This window comes from Nicotiana attenuata, chromosome 2 (genome assembly GCF_001879085.1).
Source record: "Nicotiana attenuata strain UT chromosome 2, NIATTr2, whole genome shotgun sequence".
Lineage (NCBI taxonomy): Eukaryota > Viridiplantae > Streptophyta > Magnoliopsida > Solanales > Solanaceae > Nicotiana > Nicotiana attenuata.
This window is the reverse complement of record NC_031990.1, coordinates 21,433,297-21,452,647: the sequence shown is the minus strand read 5'-3', so window position 1 is coordinate 21,452,647 and position 19,351 is coordinate 21,433,297. Positions and strand designations below refer to the sequence as shown.

Here is a 19,351-nt window from a genome sequence, read left to right as displayed (position 1 = left end):
TTACTTTGCCTATTTATATTTAAAAGTTATATACAAAATCATTAAAAAAGGAAAAGTTCAAGATTCCTTAATTTTAGCCTGTCAGTTACACCCACTCCACATTTCCATCTGTTTCTTTTTTTTTTCTTTCTTAATAATCACCTACAATCTCTTTTTTATTTTCTCTCTTTCTTACTAATTATCCAAAAATCTTTATTTCTTATAGATACATTGCAGACAAAATTTAAAATATTGCTCTAGAATCAAGTTATGAGTAAATTTTGGATCTTTTCTTTCTTTCTAAAATCTTTATTGTATGTGACTTGTATATGATACATCAATACCCAAAACAATACTCGATACAATACTAAACAATTATAATACGATTATATTAAATTTTTAGTGTAGAGTTGTGATTGAAACTTGAAGAAGATGAAAATCACAATTGTATAACAATTTTTCAGAAATGTATCGCGATTGTATTATAATTGTATATGTATCATAATTGTTGCGGAAATTGTATTAAAATGTATGATAATTGTATATTTATTGTATATTGTTGCGAGCAGTTGTGAGTTCGTGCCGAATTTCACAGTTTTTATCACAAGTATGATAATTATATATTAATTTATTAATATTGTATAAGGTACCATTTTGGGTATTAATGTACTAGTTACAAGTTAGATACAATTGTGATACAAGTATGAATGATGTATCTGATACAATTCAAATACAATTATGAATATTTTTTAGTAATATAAAGTTGTCGGCAATGGTGGGAAGAAAGAAGATGGAGATTCTAGGCGTAGATTAAGGGATTTTGATGTAAAAAAATGGAGAGAGAAGAAGAGGGGAAAAAGGAAAAGATATAATTGATAATTGTAGGTACTAATACTGGGGTGAGAGCCTTTTAAGGAGCAATATATACATTATAAGAAAAACCTAGATATATACTTATTAAAAACTCTAAAACATAGAGAACATAGGTAAATAATTTTTTAATATAGTATAGTTAGGTAAAAATACCTATATGTGGCCAGCCCACCAAAAATTATTGCATTCTCTAGTCAAATATATAAAATAATTTTGCCAAATATGTATAAAATAAATATATTATTCATCAATATACAAAAAATATACAGTATAGTTTTCCCAAAATTATGTTTGGTGCATTCAATATGGACTTGCTCTCCTACCAATATCGGCTGATGTTCTCAAATTAGCCCCTTTTGAGGCCATTGTTTAGATGTTGTTATTGTTTTAACAGTTTTGCAAATAATAATACTCAATCGGAAGAATGGGAAGTAGCGCCTTGGATTGTCCACCTCCAAGGCGCTAAAATGTTTCTTCCAAAAGTGATCATATGCAAGAAGTCATAGATAATATGGTTACCCATATTATCCGCCGGTTAACCCGTTTTTTATCCGTATTAAATATGGGTCGGGCCGGATAATTTATCTGTTTTTTCATCACCCGTTTTCGACACAAACCATATCCGACCCGACCCGACCCGCCGTTCGACACTCCTACTTCGTGCCATTGCAAAGCTTGTATTCCCCATTTCATATTTGGATCAACAACAAAAAAAAGAATCAAAGATTGAGGTCAAATGACATCTATTTCAAAACTGTAGCCCACAATCACTACAGAAAAAGAACCTAGGAAGTAGATCACCTCTCATGGATTAGTATCTTATCTTTTTAGCTTTTAAAACTTCACAAACTTCATTCATTTTCCCTTCAAAAATGATAAGGAGAAATGAGCACTTTAAGTATTATAGTCTCATAATAGGGCCAAGCTCAGTATTGCTGTTCCATCAGTGTAGAAACAGAGTTGCACCTTAAAAGAGCAAATATTATAAATTGAAAAATATGAAAGTTGAGCTTTCCTGAATACTTTAAAGAAGAATTTGCAATCAGCAGAAAATGCAGATGCAAATCAGAAGATTCCAGATTGATCTTTGGAAAAATAGATTCGGCAAAATTGAACAGCTACAACTAAGTAAGAAATGCTAAACAACATTGCTGAGAAAATTTGTTTCCTAAATTGATCTTTCAGTCGTTAATACATAAAACAAATCAAAACAGCGAGGACAAAATAGAGGTGCTTTTGAGACTCAATAATCAGAGACCAGAAACCACAGCAGTACAGAGAAATCAAGCCACCTGACACTTCAAGAGATCACTAGTAGCTTCAACTGAGAAAATACAAGGACCTCCTACTTCCTCTTGGAAAAAGGAAAGAGAAAAAGACATGAGGAGAGAGATTACAACGCCAACTGTGACCAGGAATATCCTCCTACCTCTACTGTTTGATCACAAAATTGAGCAGGCCCTTTGAGACTTTCCTTTCTTTTTCTTCGCCTTGGGTGGCTGGAGCACAACTTTAATGGCAGCATCAAACACTGCTTTTACATTCTGCAGCAAGAACATTTCATATCATATACTTCAATAAAACGCATCGAAAAAACGTGTTGAGCACAAGAAACAAGATGCTCTAAGAGGAAACATACCTCCTGTGTTTTTGAACTACATTCAATGTAGGAAGGTGCGCCAATCGTTTTCCTCAGTTCCTCACCCTTAACATTGAAATAAGAATTAAATTAAGTACAGAAATTACAAATATGGTATACTCCACTACACCAGCTCCAAAGGAGGAACAGTTGCAATGACGCTTACCTGAGCAGTAGTAATTGGCACAGCACCAGGATGGTCTATGAAGAATTGCTTATCATCCCGAAGATCTAAGTTCAATACAGGTGGAAAGCAGGACAATCACATATATGAATAACCCTCTATTAGTAAGAAAAAGAAACGCAAAAAGAACTAGATGAAAATGGACACGAGAAATTGGAAAATGCAACATTGGAACACGAGTACACCTAACAGATAGAAGATATCATTCATGAAAGAGCAAATTGGCAATTTGAAGCATAAATAAAACAAGAAGTTGTATCACAACAACCTGAATGAGTAAAAAAACAACAGTCCAGAAGCCTTCAAGTTAAAGAATATAGAACATAGACATTAGCAATAAAAGATAAGAGATGTACACTTGCATGAAAAACCCTTTGTATTTCCGGTTTCGATTCTTTCTTTGTCAAAGAGAGCTCAATTTCAACTATATTAATCCGACCTTGTGGAGACACTAGACAAAAGGTTCTTTCAGTTCTATCAAAGATACATGGGAGACAAACATACCCACATACCCCATACCCCACCACCAATCATTTCCCACTTCTACGGCCTGAAAGACACTCCATTTCCTAAAACTCTGCATTGGTGATAGGGAACAAAGCCCCTTCTACTCAGAGAGCAACAAAGACTTCCTTTTTTTTCCCTTATAAGCGTGGAGTCCGGGTCACCTTGTGCACACCTCGACTAATTGCACGAAATATCTGCTACCTTCCACCAACAAGTACCAGGTAACTCTACCCACCAAGGATTAGACACACGGAAAGAAATCACCTAGTATTTTTGTCTCCGCTGGATTTGAACCTGGGACCTCAGGTTCTCAACTCACTTCATTGACCACTAGGCCACCGCCTTGGGTGCGCAAAGACTTCTTTCATCATCATAATTTTTGAGTACATGATTACAGAACCAGTTAGGTAATATAAGCTGCACTACAATATAAGATGAAGAGTACTCCATATACGGAGACATGATCAGCTCGCTCTGAAAGATTCGTTGTATTAATGGAAACATCACAGAGACCACTTGATTATCACCTCATGAAGATATATACAAACAAACCCAAGATCATATATTAATAGAACTTTTACCAAGTTTTGTCCCAACAAGCACTATAGGGACACCAGGGGCGTAATGCTTCAACTCAGGAATCCACTGAAAAATAATAAATAAAGCAAAATAAGTCTCCATGAACCAACAAACAGAAAAATATAACAAAGAGAAACAGGAAATGTGCAGCACCTTCTTGGAAACATTTTCATAGCTGGCTTTACTGATGAGAGAGAATGCCAAAATGAAAACATCAGCTCCACGGTAACTCAGAGGTCTTAACCTATTGTAATCCTCCTGTCCTGCAATATGTACAATGACATCGAATAAATATGGATAACAAGCATATTGGTAGTAGCCACATATGCATAAGAATACATTTACAATAAATACAAATCAGAAGCTTTCTGCCCAAAAAGACGAGTACGGTAAATGGCGTTTAAAATAGTTACCAGCAGTATCCCACAACCCTAGATTGACAGTGCTCCCATTGACAACCACATTTGCACTGAAATTGTCGAACACAGTCGGCACATAATCCTGTCAAACATTGACAAAAAGTTTGAACTCAAATTTGGGAAAGCAGGACAGCAAAACTTCTTAGGATATACAGAAAAAAGCAAAGTTTTGATCAAGTAAACCAAATCCCAAAGAAAAAAGATTCATTGCAAGCGATTAAGCTGCAACAACATAAAAGCACCAAAGAATGAAATACACTACTAGCTGATTTGAACGTCATCAAGTTTATCTCGAACAGCAATGAGTTTCTTCATTTTCACCCTTAATTATCATAACCGGACCGAAAAGAGGACAATTAAGAAAGAGGACACACAGGGTAAGCCACAAACTGTTTCCTCCAAAAGGTCGAGAACAAGATACAATTGGTACTGCATGACGACATTAGCCATACAGAAATAATTTAAAAACACGCATCGGCATAACCATTCACATGCCTATGCAAAATTCAAGAGACCCCAATTTCGTTTAGAAAGAGCAGAGTTTAACATATTGAGCTACTTTCGACATGATTTTACCAATATATTCATGAATTCAGGAAAAACAAAGAATCATAATAATTTGCCTAACGGAAATCGCAAGAACAAAGAAGCAAAACAAAAAATAGTTGCAACATTCTTTCCCATCCCAAACCACAAAAAACTCCACCACATTCTTATAATAATAAATATTGCTGCCAAATAATGAACAGTGGCAACAAATAAAAACACAACAACAACATCCAATCCCAAGTTAGTTGGAATTGGCTATACGAATCCTCAAAACCCATTCAACCCATTTGGATCCATTTCATTTCAAGAAACAAGAAACAAGTAATCTGGGTGTGAAAACAAACCGTGGGGAAGGTATTGCTGGTGTAGGAAATCAAGAGACAAGTCTTGCCAACGGCACCATCCCCCACCGTCACACACTTTATGAACCTCGATGCGCTCATTTTTGCCTACTCTCAGATCTTCTTCAGAAGACCTGATGATTCTATTAAACAAAATATATGGAATTATTATTGGGCTTCTGGTCTTCCTTTAGCCTCTCAAATTCCCTCTCAATCAATCAAACACACACACACAAAAGGAGGAGGAAACCCTAACCCCAAATTCCAAAAAATGGAATTCTCAAAGAAAAATGTAAGAGGAAATGGTTAAACGAGAGAAATTAAGGGATCAAGAAGATCTTAGAGAGAGAAATTGAATGAGTGAATGGTACAGAGAGAAGAGAGACCAAGGAGTGTGTTTGTTTTGTATTGAGTAATATATTTTGTGTGCTGTGTTTTTTTAGCCGGGAAATAATGCCGTTGAAGCGTTCGTTCGTCAAGGAGTGACCAACAACGAAGTTGTAGTTATTGTTTATGGCTATGATTAGCTATTTCTTCAACACTTTTCTCGCAACATATGTGTGGGCCTCACCTCATTCAACAAGGACCTCTTCTCCTTGCTTTGTGGAATCCGACAACCTACACAACTTTATTCAAAAACAATAGTAGTAAGTTTTCGCGGAATTTTAAGAAATCACTATAGTTTGGTGGCTATTTACTTTTTATAGCTATCATATACATATTTATTTTTTATAGCTGATATATCGTTACTATCGGATTATATTCATTGTATTCGCGCTACTGTATTCATGAATACAGTCGCGGAATTCACCTAATAAGTAGGGAGTCTAGCTGTTTAATAACGGAAAGAGGATCAATTAGCGTATATCTGTCACGCCCCAACCTCGGGGAGTGCAACCGGCTCGGTCGAGCAAGTCTATTAGACACTTTCTACCCAACTTATTTATGATCAAGAGAAGGCATGTTTTCGTTAATTAGACAATAGGAAGATCATGTATACATTATTAAATTATTTCATTAGTTACATCATTGTTATGTTTCAAAATACACACATTCTTATGATTGAGTGAAACAAGAGTCTAAAACACAACATAATCCGTTGACCTTTCTAACACCCATATACAACCCATATAGTGTATACAGAGCCTCTAAAGATACAAAAGAGTGTTAAGATAGTGCCGGCGTCAAGGCCCCGGCTATACCTCAAAACGTGACAACACTATGAACAAGAGATACCATATATGACCCCGGGATAAGGTGGGCTCACCGAGTCCACTAGGAAGAGGATGCACCACTATCGCTGATCAACTGCTATGGAACCACTTGCATCCATTTAAAGATGCAGTGCCCCCCCGCAAAAGGGACGTTAGTACTGTCGAATATGACTAGTATGTAAAGCTAAAACACCATCTCAACAAAATGTACAATCATACAAGGGGGGAACAGTCATGAGTTCGATAAGAGCTTCAAACAATACTAAAACATCAAGTAAGGATCACATAAGTTCTCAAGTGAATTTCCATCTTATTAGGTTGGGGAATCTTTAGTGTCGATATGCCACAATCCATAATACCACCGTGTTCTTATAGGGAGTCCGATCTCGACCCGTTCGGCTAGGTCATCTTATTTGAGACGTCAATTATATCCACAATTTCAATTATCATTTTCAGCACAGGTACCACCATGTGTGTGGCATGGCGTTCGATCACGACCCGATCGGCTAGGCCATCTCATTCGAGACATCCCCTTTCAGTCAATCATCTCACTTTATATTTCTTTCCTATCCTTTCAATACATTGGCACGAGCGGCCTCACTTATAAAGTCAATCTTGGCCCTTGGCCAAATTTCACAATTCCAGTTTCCCTTTTTACATTCAACATCATTATCATCGTGTACAACATTATGGCCTATCGTTTAAGACATTAGTACACATATGAGAGATTTTGGGAATCCTAAGCACATAGAGGTTTTTTATACACTTTGCATAACAACCTTTATTCAACTTTGACATAAAATCTTAACTTTTCTTAACACACATTCTACATTTTTAAACACATCCTCAAATGGCAAGATGACATGTTAAGCATTTAAAATAAATATTAAACATATATCATTCAACACAACACATTGGGAATAGTCAATTCTAATATGATTAATTGGGGGACTTACACCATCTACGCGAACACTGGAGGATTCGATTCTAAGAAGAAGGGGTTTTAGCCATACATACCTCAATTGAGCTTAATTAAACTCTACAATATTCTGGAACACTTAGCAACTTCAATCTATTTAGCAATATAACAAATTGAACTAAAATTAGGGAAATGATCACGGTTCTAGCTCATTGGAGCATTTTATCAACCGCCAAGTGTGCATTAAGGCTTTAAGGCCCTTTTATGAAAGACTTCACCATCTCACACCCCATTCTTCACTATCTTTAGCTTACTTTAAGAATACATGCAAACAAGATACTCACACCCAATAATTATCTTTCTAATTATCCCCTTTTTTTACTAAATTTTTTAAAATAAAAGCTAGGGTATAAATTCTTACCTTCATTATGAGTACCTTCTTGATAATCTTTAAGGATTGAGCAAGAATCGTTGGATATTAGTGTGAAGGTTATTCTCTCACTCTAAGAACTCTCTCTCTCACTCTAAAAATATCAGAAATAAACTCAAAAATGAACCCTTGCATCTGTTTTATCGAAGCATGGTCGGGTTATAAAATTAGAAAAATAGGAGTCCCGACACATATCTGCGACCGCATATTGCTTCTGTGGTCCGCATAATTGGCCCTCCGGAGGTGACATTTTCTGCCTCCGTCTACGACCAGCCTGCGATCCGCAGACCTGTTCTGCGGTTGCATATTGCACCGCAAAATTACCATCTGAAAAATATGAAGGTTGGATATGCGATCAGAGTGCGGCCCGCAAAATGGTTCTGCGGTAGCATAATGGGCCGCAAAAATGATATAAAAATTGTCAAGTAGATTGCCTCACTTTGCAGCCATTATGCGGCCCACAGAGTGATTATGCGGCCGCAGAAATGCACACTTCTGCAAAATATTTTCCTTTAACTCTTCAACGTACTATTCAACCAAAAAGGTCCGAGCCTTCTACTACTTTTAACCCACAAGACTATCTCGCCACCACGAAGTTTCGGATTTCTAGGTAAAATTTTACGTGCCTTAAAGTATTACTCCTAATTTAACTCAACAAAATCAATTCTACAAAATTTCATTGCTACTGTGCTATATTCCATATATTCGCGCGACTGTATTTGTAAATACAGTGAGATAATCTAAACAACAAAACAACAAAAAATTAAGAAATAGGATGTATACAGTTCTATGAAATTCAACTGCATACATTGTATTCAATTCACCGATATTTATTATTTACTATTATACATTGTATTCAATTCGGTTGTATTGAAACAACAAAAAATCATAGAAATAGTGATATGTGGATGTTTTCAAAAAATACATATGTATTTATACAAAAATACAATGCAATTGAGTGTATTTGTATAAAATATAATGTATTTGTATCATTGTATGTGACCCAATAGCAAAGAAGAGAAGAAAACTAACAGTGATATTCGCTTGTATTCACAAAATACATACCTTCAGAATACATAAAATGCAGGCAAAAAAATAATATATTTATACATAAATATAATGTATTTTAGTGCATTTGTACAAAATACAATATATTTGTATCATTGTATGTGACTCAATAGCAAAGAAGAGAAGAAAGTTAACAGTGATATTCAGTTGTATTAAAAAAATATAGACTTTCGATATACATAAAATACAGGCAAAAAAATAATATATTTATACAAAAATATGATGTATTTGAGTTATATAAAATACAATGTATTTGTATCATTGTATGTGACTCAAATAGCAAAAGAGATATGTCACTTCCTGTAGCTAATATTTCTTTGCTACCAAACTGTATTCGTCGTATTCGCGGTACAGTATTCATGAATACAGTTGCGGAATTCACCTAATAAGTAGGGAGTCCAGCTGTATAATAACGGAAAGAAGATCAATTAGCGTGTATCGCTCCTAATTTAACTTAACAAAATCAATTCAAGAAAATTTAAGTTAATGTTTCTGTGTCATATTCTATGTATTCGCGCGAATACAGTGAGATAATCAAAACAACAAAAAATCAAGAAATAGGATGTATACAGTTCTATTTAATTCAACTGTGTACATTGTATTCACTTCACCGATATTCATTATTCACTATTACACAATGTATTCAATTCACCAAATTAAACTCGGCTGTATTCAAACAACATAAATTCACAAAAACTGTGATATTTGGATGTATTAAAAAAATACAGACCTTCGGAATATATAAAATACGGGCAAAAAAATAATGTATTTATACAAAAATACAATATGTTTGAGTGTATTTGTACAAAATATAATATATTTGTATCATTATATTTGACTCAATAGCAATAAAGAGAAGAAAGTTAACAGTGATATTCGACTATATTCAAAAGATACAGACCTTCGGAATACATAAAATACGGGCAAAAAAATAATGTATTTATACAAAAGAATATAATGTATTTAAGTGCATTTGTGCAAAATGCAATATATTTGTATCATTGTATGTGACTCAAATAGCAAAGAAGAGAAAAATGTTCGGTCGAGATGGTATTTTCCGGCCAAGCAAAATACTGCACACATTGTATTAAAACTAAAATGGAGACAAACAAAAACCCGCCCTCAAATCTTCTTCGACAATTCTGCTTCAGATTTCCAAAAGCTTAATCCGTAGCCATGGCCAGATCTTTTCACCTACACCCTTTTCGCTTCAAAAAGTCCACCATCGCCACAAAAAATGGCTGCTACGGCGGTTGCCTTGATGGAAAAGGGAGAGTAATTTGAGGGAGAAGAGAGAGGATTGAGAATCTTGAAGAGAGAGAGAGAGAGAGAGAGAGAACATAACTGGCATATTCTATGCCTTAATGGTAGTGTATAAAATAAATACCTATTTTGCTATAAAATAGAAAAGGTAGCTATAAGTATGGGTGTACAAAGGAAGTCGACAAAACGTACCAAACGGATAATCCGAATCAAACTGAGAAAAAAATCTGACTATGATTTGGTATTGGGAAAAAAACCCGACCATAATTGGTTTGGTTTGGTTTTAACTAAAAAAAGTCAAACCGAACCAAACCAACCCGACATTATATGTATAGAAGTTTTAAATATGTTATGAAACAATAAAAGAAGAAGAAGAACATTGCAGAGAAAAGTAGGGAGAGAGAGTTCTTATTGATTTTGGGATCAATTACAATGGAATAGAACCCTCTATTTATATGAAGATGGTGACTTAGCCACCAAGTAATAAACCCTAGAATCTCTCTAAATATAGACATTCACCATAAATAAAATTCTATTTATAACACTCCCCCTTGAATGTCTATTAACAGATAATGTGCCTCGTTAAAACCTTAACTAAAATAAAACCCAGTGGGAAAAAAATTTCTAGAAAAGGAAAAAGAGTACACATGTCTAATAATATGCCTTTTGGTTGCCTCGTTAAAAACCTTGCAAGGTGTAAGGAAAAAAGAGTACAACGCGTATTAACTCCCCCTGATTAGAGCATCAATTCACATCCTTGAGCTTTGCATTCCAATCTTGTGCACCATCTTTAAAAGATCTTTGGTAGAGATTTGATGAACAATCAGCCATATTAACTTGAATGAATATATTGCACCTTGAAATCATCATTCTTGATAGATATATAATGTCGTGGAATGGCTCTTCAATATCCCCATAGAGATTCTCGCTATCATATTATCATGCTTATAATTATAGCAAGATATATTTGTGCACAAATTGCATTGAGGAAGTGGTACTTCAAGATCAAGAATTGTGTATGCTTCAAGCAATTAAATCCTTCATGGATTGTGATATAAGTTAAGTCATATAAGCCATATAATAGACTTTAGATGCATATCAAGTTTTCATGTCATGCTAAAACTGATTGCACATACCATTGACTTTATACTTTCAAGTGTTTGAACTGCATGTCCAAAACAAGTCTTTCATATGAAACCAATTCTATTCGAAATTGTTTCTCCAGACTTAAGATCCTCGTATTTATTTAGCGGTATCATAGATGTCGTCGACGAACATTTTGTATCGGTTTCAACATTTTTAATAAAGACATAACATAGTGATCTCTTCATTTATATTTTCAGGTACCTGAATCTCTCCTGAAATTTTATGAAGTGTTATGTCATGTGATCTTCTAGATACTTGCCTCCTTTTGTTATGATCATTTAGATCATTTGCTCATCTTCTTTATCAAGAAGTTATTTGAAACTGATCTTTCTATACGCTTTAAGCGTACCATAGTCTTTGTCCTTCAAGGACTTAATATGAGCGTTTGCAATGAGAATATGGTTACTTTCTTTGGGTCAGCAAATGCGTCTGACATGCCTTGCAATATATTGCAAATGAATTATCTTTTTATGAATTTCAAGTTCATAGTATCTTATTCGAGGATCTAAATGTACAAATGATAATTCATTCCACGTAACTTTTTCTCAATTGTTTATCATGTCTCCCCCTCATGTTAAAAAAACTAACTTGTTTCCTCAACTTTGAGAACCCATCTTTGTGCGTTATGGTGTTAATCAAAATATACACCGCACAATAATAAGATGGAGTTATTTGGTTCTTGACCCTGAACCAGTTTGAGGTGAGAAAATAATATATTTTCGTATATAACGTATGTCAAACTGATATACATAACTTTGTTCTCATAAGCAATAGTTTAACTATTAAGTGGAGGCACTTAATAAATTATCTTGCTAAATCAGTTGTGATGTAAACCAACTTATCAAGATAAACTATCTTGAATAGAAAATTTGGAAATTATGCTCTAGATTAAATTATTGAGCAAGTTACCTCGCAAACACAAGGTTGCGGGTTAATAATAATCGCACATGTAACCATCTCATAGATGCATCTTATGTGGTATACATGACAAGTGAATGAGCCCATATTCACCTTTTATATTTTCAGTATTCATGAGATTCAATCCCAATTTTAGTTGGTCTATTAAATAATGAGAACAAGTAATATTAGAGAATTCGTAAAGAACATTCTAGTTCTTTAATATTTACCCATGTGAATTCTCTATTATTTTTGCACATCATACTTAAATTGATATGGCTAAACCAACTATGCCAACTGAATAAATTATCAATATCGACAAACTTCAGATTTACACCATGACGTGTGCAATTATCAATAAGCTCAAGTTTATTATGATATGGGTTTTATATCAATAAATATCCACTTTATTGTGGTATTCTTTTATTTGTGTAGTACAAACTGGAGAATAAAGCGGGTAGCTTTTCACATACATATTACCCAGCTACAAGTTGTAGTAATAAAAGATATTAAATCTTTTCTTTATTTATAGTCTTAATATAATCAACCGCTTTCGCGTGTACTTTGGAAACTGAATAAGTTTCTTTGAGACTTACTACAACACAATACCTTATTGGTAATCAATTGTGTTTCTCCAAAATAGTATAATTGGCTCTTGCAGAGTTCTCAATTAATTTTGTACTATCATACATTCATCAACATCCATATGGTGAATATCTCTTTTAAGGAGAAAGTTATACCATTATAGTCATGGTCAAAATTATATGCAAGATCTGTTTCTTGCATTAGAGTTATTCTTTAATAATCACATTACCAAAATATTTGGCGTACAATAGGTACGTGACCAATGACCATTCATGCCATAATAATGACTATATCATCTCAAACCTCCTTTTAGAGGTGAGTGTGGTATATTCACTACCACTAGCACATTCATATTCTTCCAAGAATGAATATGTATTCATAAATAAGATATTTTCACATTCACATCATGAATGGACTAGAGTCATCTGTATGTGCTTTACGAAATCTTAAGTCAAATCGATGACAAATATTACTTTCACAAAGTGAAGGATTATTTTGAGAATCCTTATTGTTCTTATTACCACAATGATGACGATTATAATTTCGTCTATTGCCACGTCCATATCCATTGATACATTCATAGTAATAATTTTGTCTTCTTTCAGACTTATCACATACTGCAATCACTTTCTCTTATGGGAATGAGAATGGAGCAAATTCAAAGGGACGAGTTTCTATTCTTTGCCCACAATCATACATGAATTTGATCATGGCAAGACATAGAAATTTTATCACTTCAGGTGGTTATAATTTCTTATAAACTCCATTAGAGTTATAATCAATCTTTGTTGTCTTTGCTTGTATTTAAAATCAAAGTATAGAATAAAAGAAAAAAATACGGTAAAATACTTATCTTAAATTCAGAATTTAATCATGAAGGAAGTTCATGGAATAATTGACAATCATTATGCTCAATCACAAAGCTTCTACTCAATTGGTTAGAGTCTCGTGCTGATAACGTGTTATGAAACAATAAAAGAAGAATAAGAACATTGCAGAGAAAATTAGGGAGAGAGAATTGTTATTGATTTTGGGATCAATTACAATGGAATAAAACCCTCTATTTATAGGGAGATGGTGACTTAGTCACCAAGTAATAAACCCTAGAATCTCTAAATATAGACATTCACCATAAATAAAATTCTATTTATAACAAAATATATTTAATACATAAAAATTTCTATTGTTGTGTAGTTTATAAATATTTCTTAAATATTTTTATAATTTTATCTTTTAGCGTATTATTTTAAACTTGGACTTATAATTTTTGAATGCTACAATAAGTTTTATAATCAATATTAATGCTGATAAAAGACATTAAATTAAATTGTACTAGGAATGACAATAGGGTTGGATATCTATTTTTTAGTTTTGCCATTGTTCAGATAAACTACACAACTTATTATTTTTTTTCAATATTGTTTAGTCATGTAAAAATAGTACTTCTTAGTCGTACTTATTTTAGCAACTTAGTAATTTTAGATTATGTTTATTCTCATTATAGGATATTAATGATATTTATTTTATGCGATATTATTATCTTTGTTGTTGAATATTTTAGTACAATGCCATAACTCATCTCATACTTTATATTATTTTCTTGAAAAATACCTTATATAGTTATGTCTTACTAGGATCAAAGAAATATTTGGAGCACAAATTCTATGTTTTGTGCTATGAAGACTTTATGGAGAAAAAACCCGAAAATTCGAAAAAAATCCGAAAAAAACCTAGATTTATAAACCCGACTTTTATTGGTTTGATTTGGTCTTCAGATTTAATAATCCGACACAATTGGTTTGGCTTGGTAATTGAAAACCCGAGTCAATCCGACCTATGTACACCCCTAGCTACAAGTAATAATATTTTGAAATTATTTTAGTTTATAATAAATATGATGTAATAGTTTGATATAAGAGGTAAAATTAAAAACCCAAAATACTCTGTCATAGTTTAAATATTTCACCAAATCTTTTATTAGTCCAGCGATATCCGTTGTCAATGAGTGTTTTTTCACATAATAGGTGTGGGTTTGATATGACCCGAGTTAATTGCACAGTTATGCTTAAAGGGCGGTTATGAGTGAAAATCTGTAGCTTCTACTTTTCTCATCGCTAGCTAATTCCTTTTCCTTTTCCTTTCAATTTTGATTCCATATGCGCTCAGATTACATTAGGCTTCGATTCTCATTACTTCTTTGCCCTCCCCTTCCCCTTTCTTGATCCCCTCTGTAGGAGGGGCAAACGGGCGGATCGAGTCGGATATGGTTCGAGTCGAATACTATAATAAAAAATGGATAAATTTTTCGGCCCGACATATATTTAATACGGATGAAAAACGGATTAACCAATGGATAATATGGGTAACCATATTATCCATGACTTTTTGAATATGATCACTTTTGGGAGAACTCCTAGTCTCCCAAACTTGAGGAACCCCCAATTTGAGGCTTTACAAATGTAAAAATTAAACTCGTTGGTTATCCATTTTCTAAATGGACAATATGATTCTTATCCATATTTGACCCGTTTTTAAAAAGTTCATTATCCAACTCGTTTTTTAGTGAATAATATGGGTGATTAACTATTTTTTTTTAATCATTTTGCCACCATTACCTCTATGTAATAAGCAAGTATGTTAAAGGCTTAAGTCACATGGAGTGCAAATAAGAAGAGTATTTTTAGCAGATTGGACCGGAGATAGAGTAGGTCAATTGGTTTTTTGGCTCTTTACAAATTTGTTTTTAGTTTTATGATCCTACCTCTTTTTTTTTTTTTACACATGGGAGATTTATTTTTACACGTAAGAGATTTGTCTTTTACACAAGAGATGTAAAAAGATCATTTTCTCAAATTTAAAATTATAAAGGGGCATGATGTACAAATATGTCACGACCCTAAACCCAAACCCGGTCGTGATGGCGCCTCTCGTGAAGACAATGCCAGCCGACACACTTCCAATTCGCTTTAAGCAGTTAAAATAATAAATACCAAGTCTTTAATAGAAATAAAATCCCAAAAATAACACTATAAGTTGCGAAAATAAAACCAACACAGCCCGACATCGGGGTGTCACCAGTCATGAGCATCTAAAACAATATTAGAAGTCTGAAGTCTAATCCACTACTACATAACTGAATCAAAAAGAACTAAGATAGAGGGAGAATGCACTGAGCTGCGAATCGCCAAGCAACTACCTAGTAAATCTCCGAAGACCTGCTGGAACTATCAACCCTCAGGAGCAGGACCTGTAGCGCCCGAATCTGCACACAGGGGTGCATGGAGTAAAGTGAATACTCAGCTCAGTGAGTAATAAAAATAAATGAAGACTGAGCGATATAAAATCACGTAAGGCGCAACATTAAGCTAAAAGAAGCATAGCAAAAAAATCAGTAAATATAATTAATCAGTGAAATCTCATAAACATCCTTTAAACAGTTACACAATATACAAGAAAAACAACTAAAAAGGTAAGCACATAGTAACTACCCCTCGGGCACAGTAACAACAGAATCAGCCCCTCGGGCAATATCACAGAACAATACCAGCCCCTCGGGCTATGTCTCACATCACAATGGGTACCCACGCTCACTGGGGGTGTACAGACTCCGGGAGGGGCCCCTTACGGCCCAAGCGCAATATCAAGCTATCTCGTGGCATCATAAACAGGCTCTCGGCCTCATATCAATCACAAGCTACCTCGTGGCGTACCATCTCAGGCCCTTGGCCTCATTATCATAATCAGTATATCACTGCTGCGGCGTGCAACCCGACCCAAAAGTATCCTCACAACATAGGCCATCGGCCTTACTCAGTCAAAATCTCATAAGCCCCTCGGGGCACAGTAAAATATGAAGCTCGGCTCAAATATCTTTGAAAATATCATTTAATATTTTTAAAATAAAATAATATAGCTGAGTTCTTAAAATAGTGACAATATAGCATGAGCACCAGTATGAAATCAAACAGTGAGGAAAATATCATTTAAAATCCCCTAAGGGTTCAAACAGTTGGCACGAAGCCCACATATAGCATTTAGCCCAAAAATATAATATATCAAACAATAAATTGTCAAATACGCAGTAAAATAATCATTCGGGATGGACTAAGTCAAAATTCCCAACGGTGCACGACCCTACGCTCGTCATCTAGCGTGTGTCTCACCTCAACATAGCCGAACACTGTGAAATTTCGGGGTTTCATACCCTCAGGATAGCATTTAAAATCATTACTCACCTCAATCCGGCCCGAAGTTTAGCTCGCAATTCCTTTGCCCTTCGAATCAATCTCCGGATGCTCCGATCTATCAAAATCAGAACGTAACCCACTCGAAAATAATCGAAAAACATCACAAAATCTGAAATTACCAAAACCCGACCCCTGGTCCCACGTCTCGAAATTCGATAAAATTCACAGCATTGGATTCCTTATCTCCCCACGAGTTCATACATATAAAAAGTTCCAAAATCCGACCACAAATGGTCTTCCAAAACCTCAATCAAAGGCCTAGGTTTCTAAGCCCTAGTTTCTCAACTTTACCTTTAGTTATAGCTCTAATCCATGCATTAACGCCATAAAAATGAGTTTTCATAATCCAAAACCTTACCTCAATGATGTCTCCTTGATTTCTCTCTTCAAAATAGCCCAAAGCTCCAAAATTCGTGTTAAAAAGTGAGAAAACCTTCTGAAAATCACGAAGGAACTAATTTATATTTCTATCCAGACATTTCCGCATCTGCGGTCCAATTACCGCTTCTACGGTACCGCATTTGCGGCCAATGAACCGCTTATGCGGTTCTTCACTTAAACCCGCTTCTCCGCATCTGTGACGCTCCAACCGCATCTGCGCCATCGCAGGTGCGGTCATATATCCGCTTCTGCGGTCCCAGCTCAATCGCACCTCTAGCTGCTTCTGCGGCCCATCTTTCGCATATATGGCGCCGCACCTGCGGTCCCCAATCCGCAGGTGCGGAAATACCAGAAGCAGCAAAATCTGCAGCTGGAACAATTCCTCAAACTCCCCGTCAACCATCCGAAATCACCCCGAGGCCCCCGGGACCTCAACCAAAAGCACAAACATATTCCATAACCTTATTCAAACTTGTACCAATCTTCAAAACACCTCAAACAACATCAAAACCACCAAAACTCATCGAATTCAAGCCTAAGGTTCTAAATTCTTCCGCATTCCGCTTTTGATCAAAAAATATACCAAACCACGTCCGCATGACCTGAAATTTTACGCACACATCACAAATGACATAACGAAGCTACTGAAACTTCCGAAATTCCATTCCGACCCCTACATCAAAATCTCACATATCAACCGGAAAATGCCAAAAACTCAATTTCGCCAATTCAAGCCTAAATCTACTCCGGACCTCCAAAACACATTCCGATCCCACTCCTAAGTCCCAAATCATCTCCCGAAGCTATCCGAACCATCGGAACTCACATCCGAGCTCTCTAACACATAAGTCAATATCCGGTTGACTTTTCCAACTTAAGCCTTCTTAAAAGAGACTAAGTGTCTCAAACCTTCTCAAAACCTTTCCGAACCCGAGCCAACCAACCCGGGGCGGTAACTCATGAAGCGGATAATTAAAGTAAATAGAAGCAAAAATGGGAAAAACGGAGCGGTAACTCATGAGACGACCGGCCGGGTCGTCACAAAATAGCACGCTCTTAAACTATACGTCTCTTGGTCTCGGACATAGAGATGACGATGGATGATGATTATGAACATACAATGCACCTGAAATCTTATATCATTAATATTTAATATCAGTACCTAATTATCCTAGCCAATTAGTTGGAGCTGAGTGGTGGTAGCACCCATCTTTATTAGTAGAGGTCTCGAGTTTGAGCCCTAAGAATTTTAACAATCCTAATAGGGAGTGCTTTTTCTATTAATGGGTTATACGCGACGCGACTCTAGATTTGTCCATCCTCAAAATGATTACCGGAAACTGAATGAGAAACAAATAAGTACAATAATATCCATAGGTTATGGATTTGAGATGAATTATATTGTAGTGAGTCTGTTTGTTAATTTATTAACTTGTTAAAAATAAACGATGCTAGAGTTATATTATGTAATTGTGAATTATTTCTATCATTTTCTATTAAAATTTAGTTAAACAACGCTAATTAAGTGGCCAAAATTGCACAACCCTGTGTACAAAAGTTTATTAGTCCAATAAGTAGCTGCTCTCTGGAGATGTCTTGAGGCAAAGGGCAATGCCGGTGGCCTACATAAGAGCAATCAAGGACATGTATGATGGAGCTAAGACTAAGGTTAGGACTGTGGGAGGCGACTCGGAGCATTTCATGGTTGTTATGGGATTACACCAAGGCTCTGCGCTTAGCCCATTCTTATTTGCCTTGGTGATGGATGCATTGACACACCATATTCAAGGGGAGGTGCCATGGTGTATGTTATTTGCTGATGACACAGTTCTAATTGATGAGACGAGGGTCAGTGTTAACGAGAGATTGGAGGTTTGGAGACAGACCCTCGAGTCTAAGGGTTTCAAATTGAGAAGGTCTAAGACAGAGTACCTGGAGTGCAAGTTTAGTGCTGAGTCGAGGGAAGTAGGCAAGGACGTGAGGCTTGGATCACAGGTCATCCCTTAAGAGAGATAGCTTCAAGTATCTTGGGTCGATGATTCAGGGGGACGGAGATATCGACGAGGACGTCACTCACCGTATAGGGGCGGGCTGGATGAAATGGAGGCTTGCATTTGGAGTCTTGTGTGAC

The 19,351-nt window shown here is 35.4% G+C and overlaps 1 protein-coding gene across 1 annotated transcript; it reads right to left on the bottom strand.

Annotated features, from left to right (window-relative positions):
• On the bottom strand, nt 1,953-5,597 carry LOC109205151 (rac-like GTP-binding protein RHO1). The gene is made up of 7 exons (XM_019367831.1): nt 5,074-5,597; nt 4,175-4,262; nt 3,915-4,024; nt 3,764-3,827; nt 2,658-2,722; nt 2,492-2,557; nt 1,953-2,396 (listed from the first exon to the last, which is right to left on the bottom strand). Exons 1-7 carry the CDS (start codon nt 5,170-5,172, stop codon nt 2,295-2,297), a joined length of 594 nt encoding a protein of 197 aa, XP_019223376.1. The 5' UTR covers nt 5,173-5,597; the 3' UTR covers nt 1,953-2,294.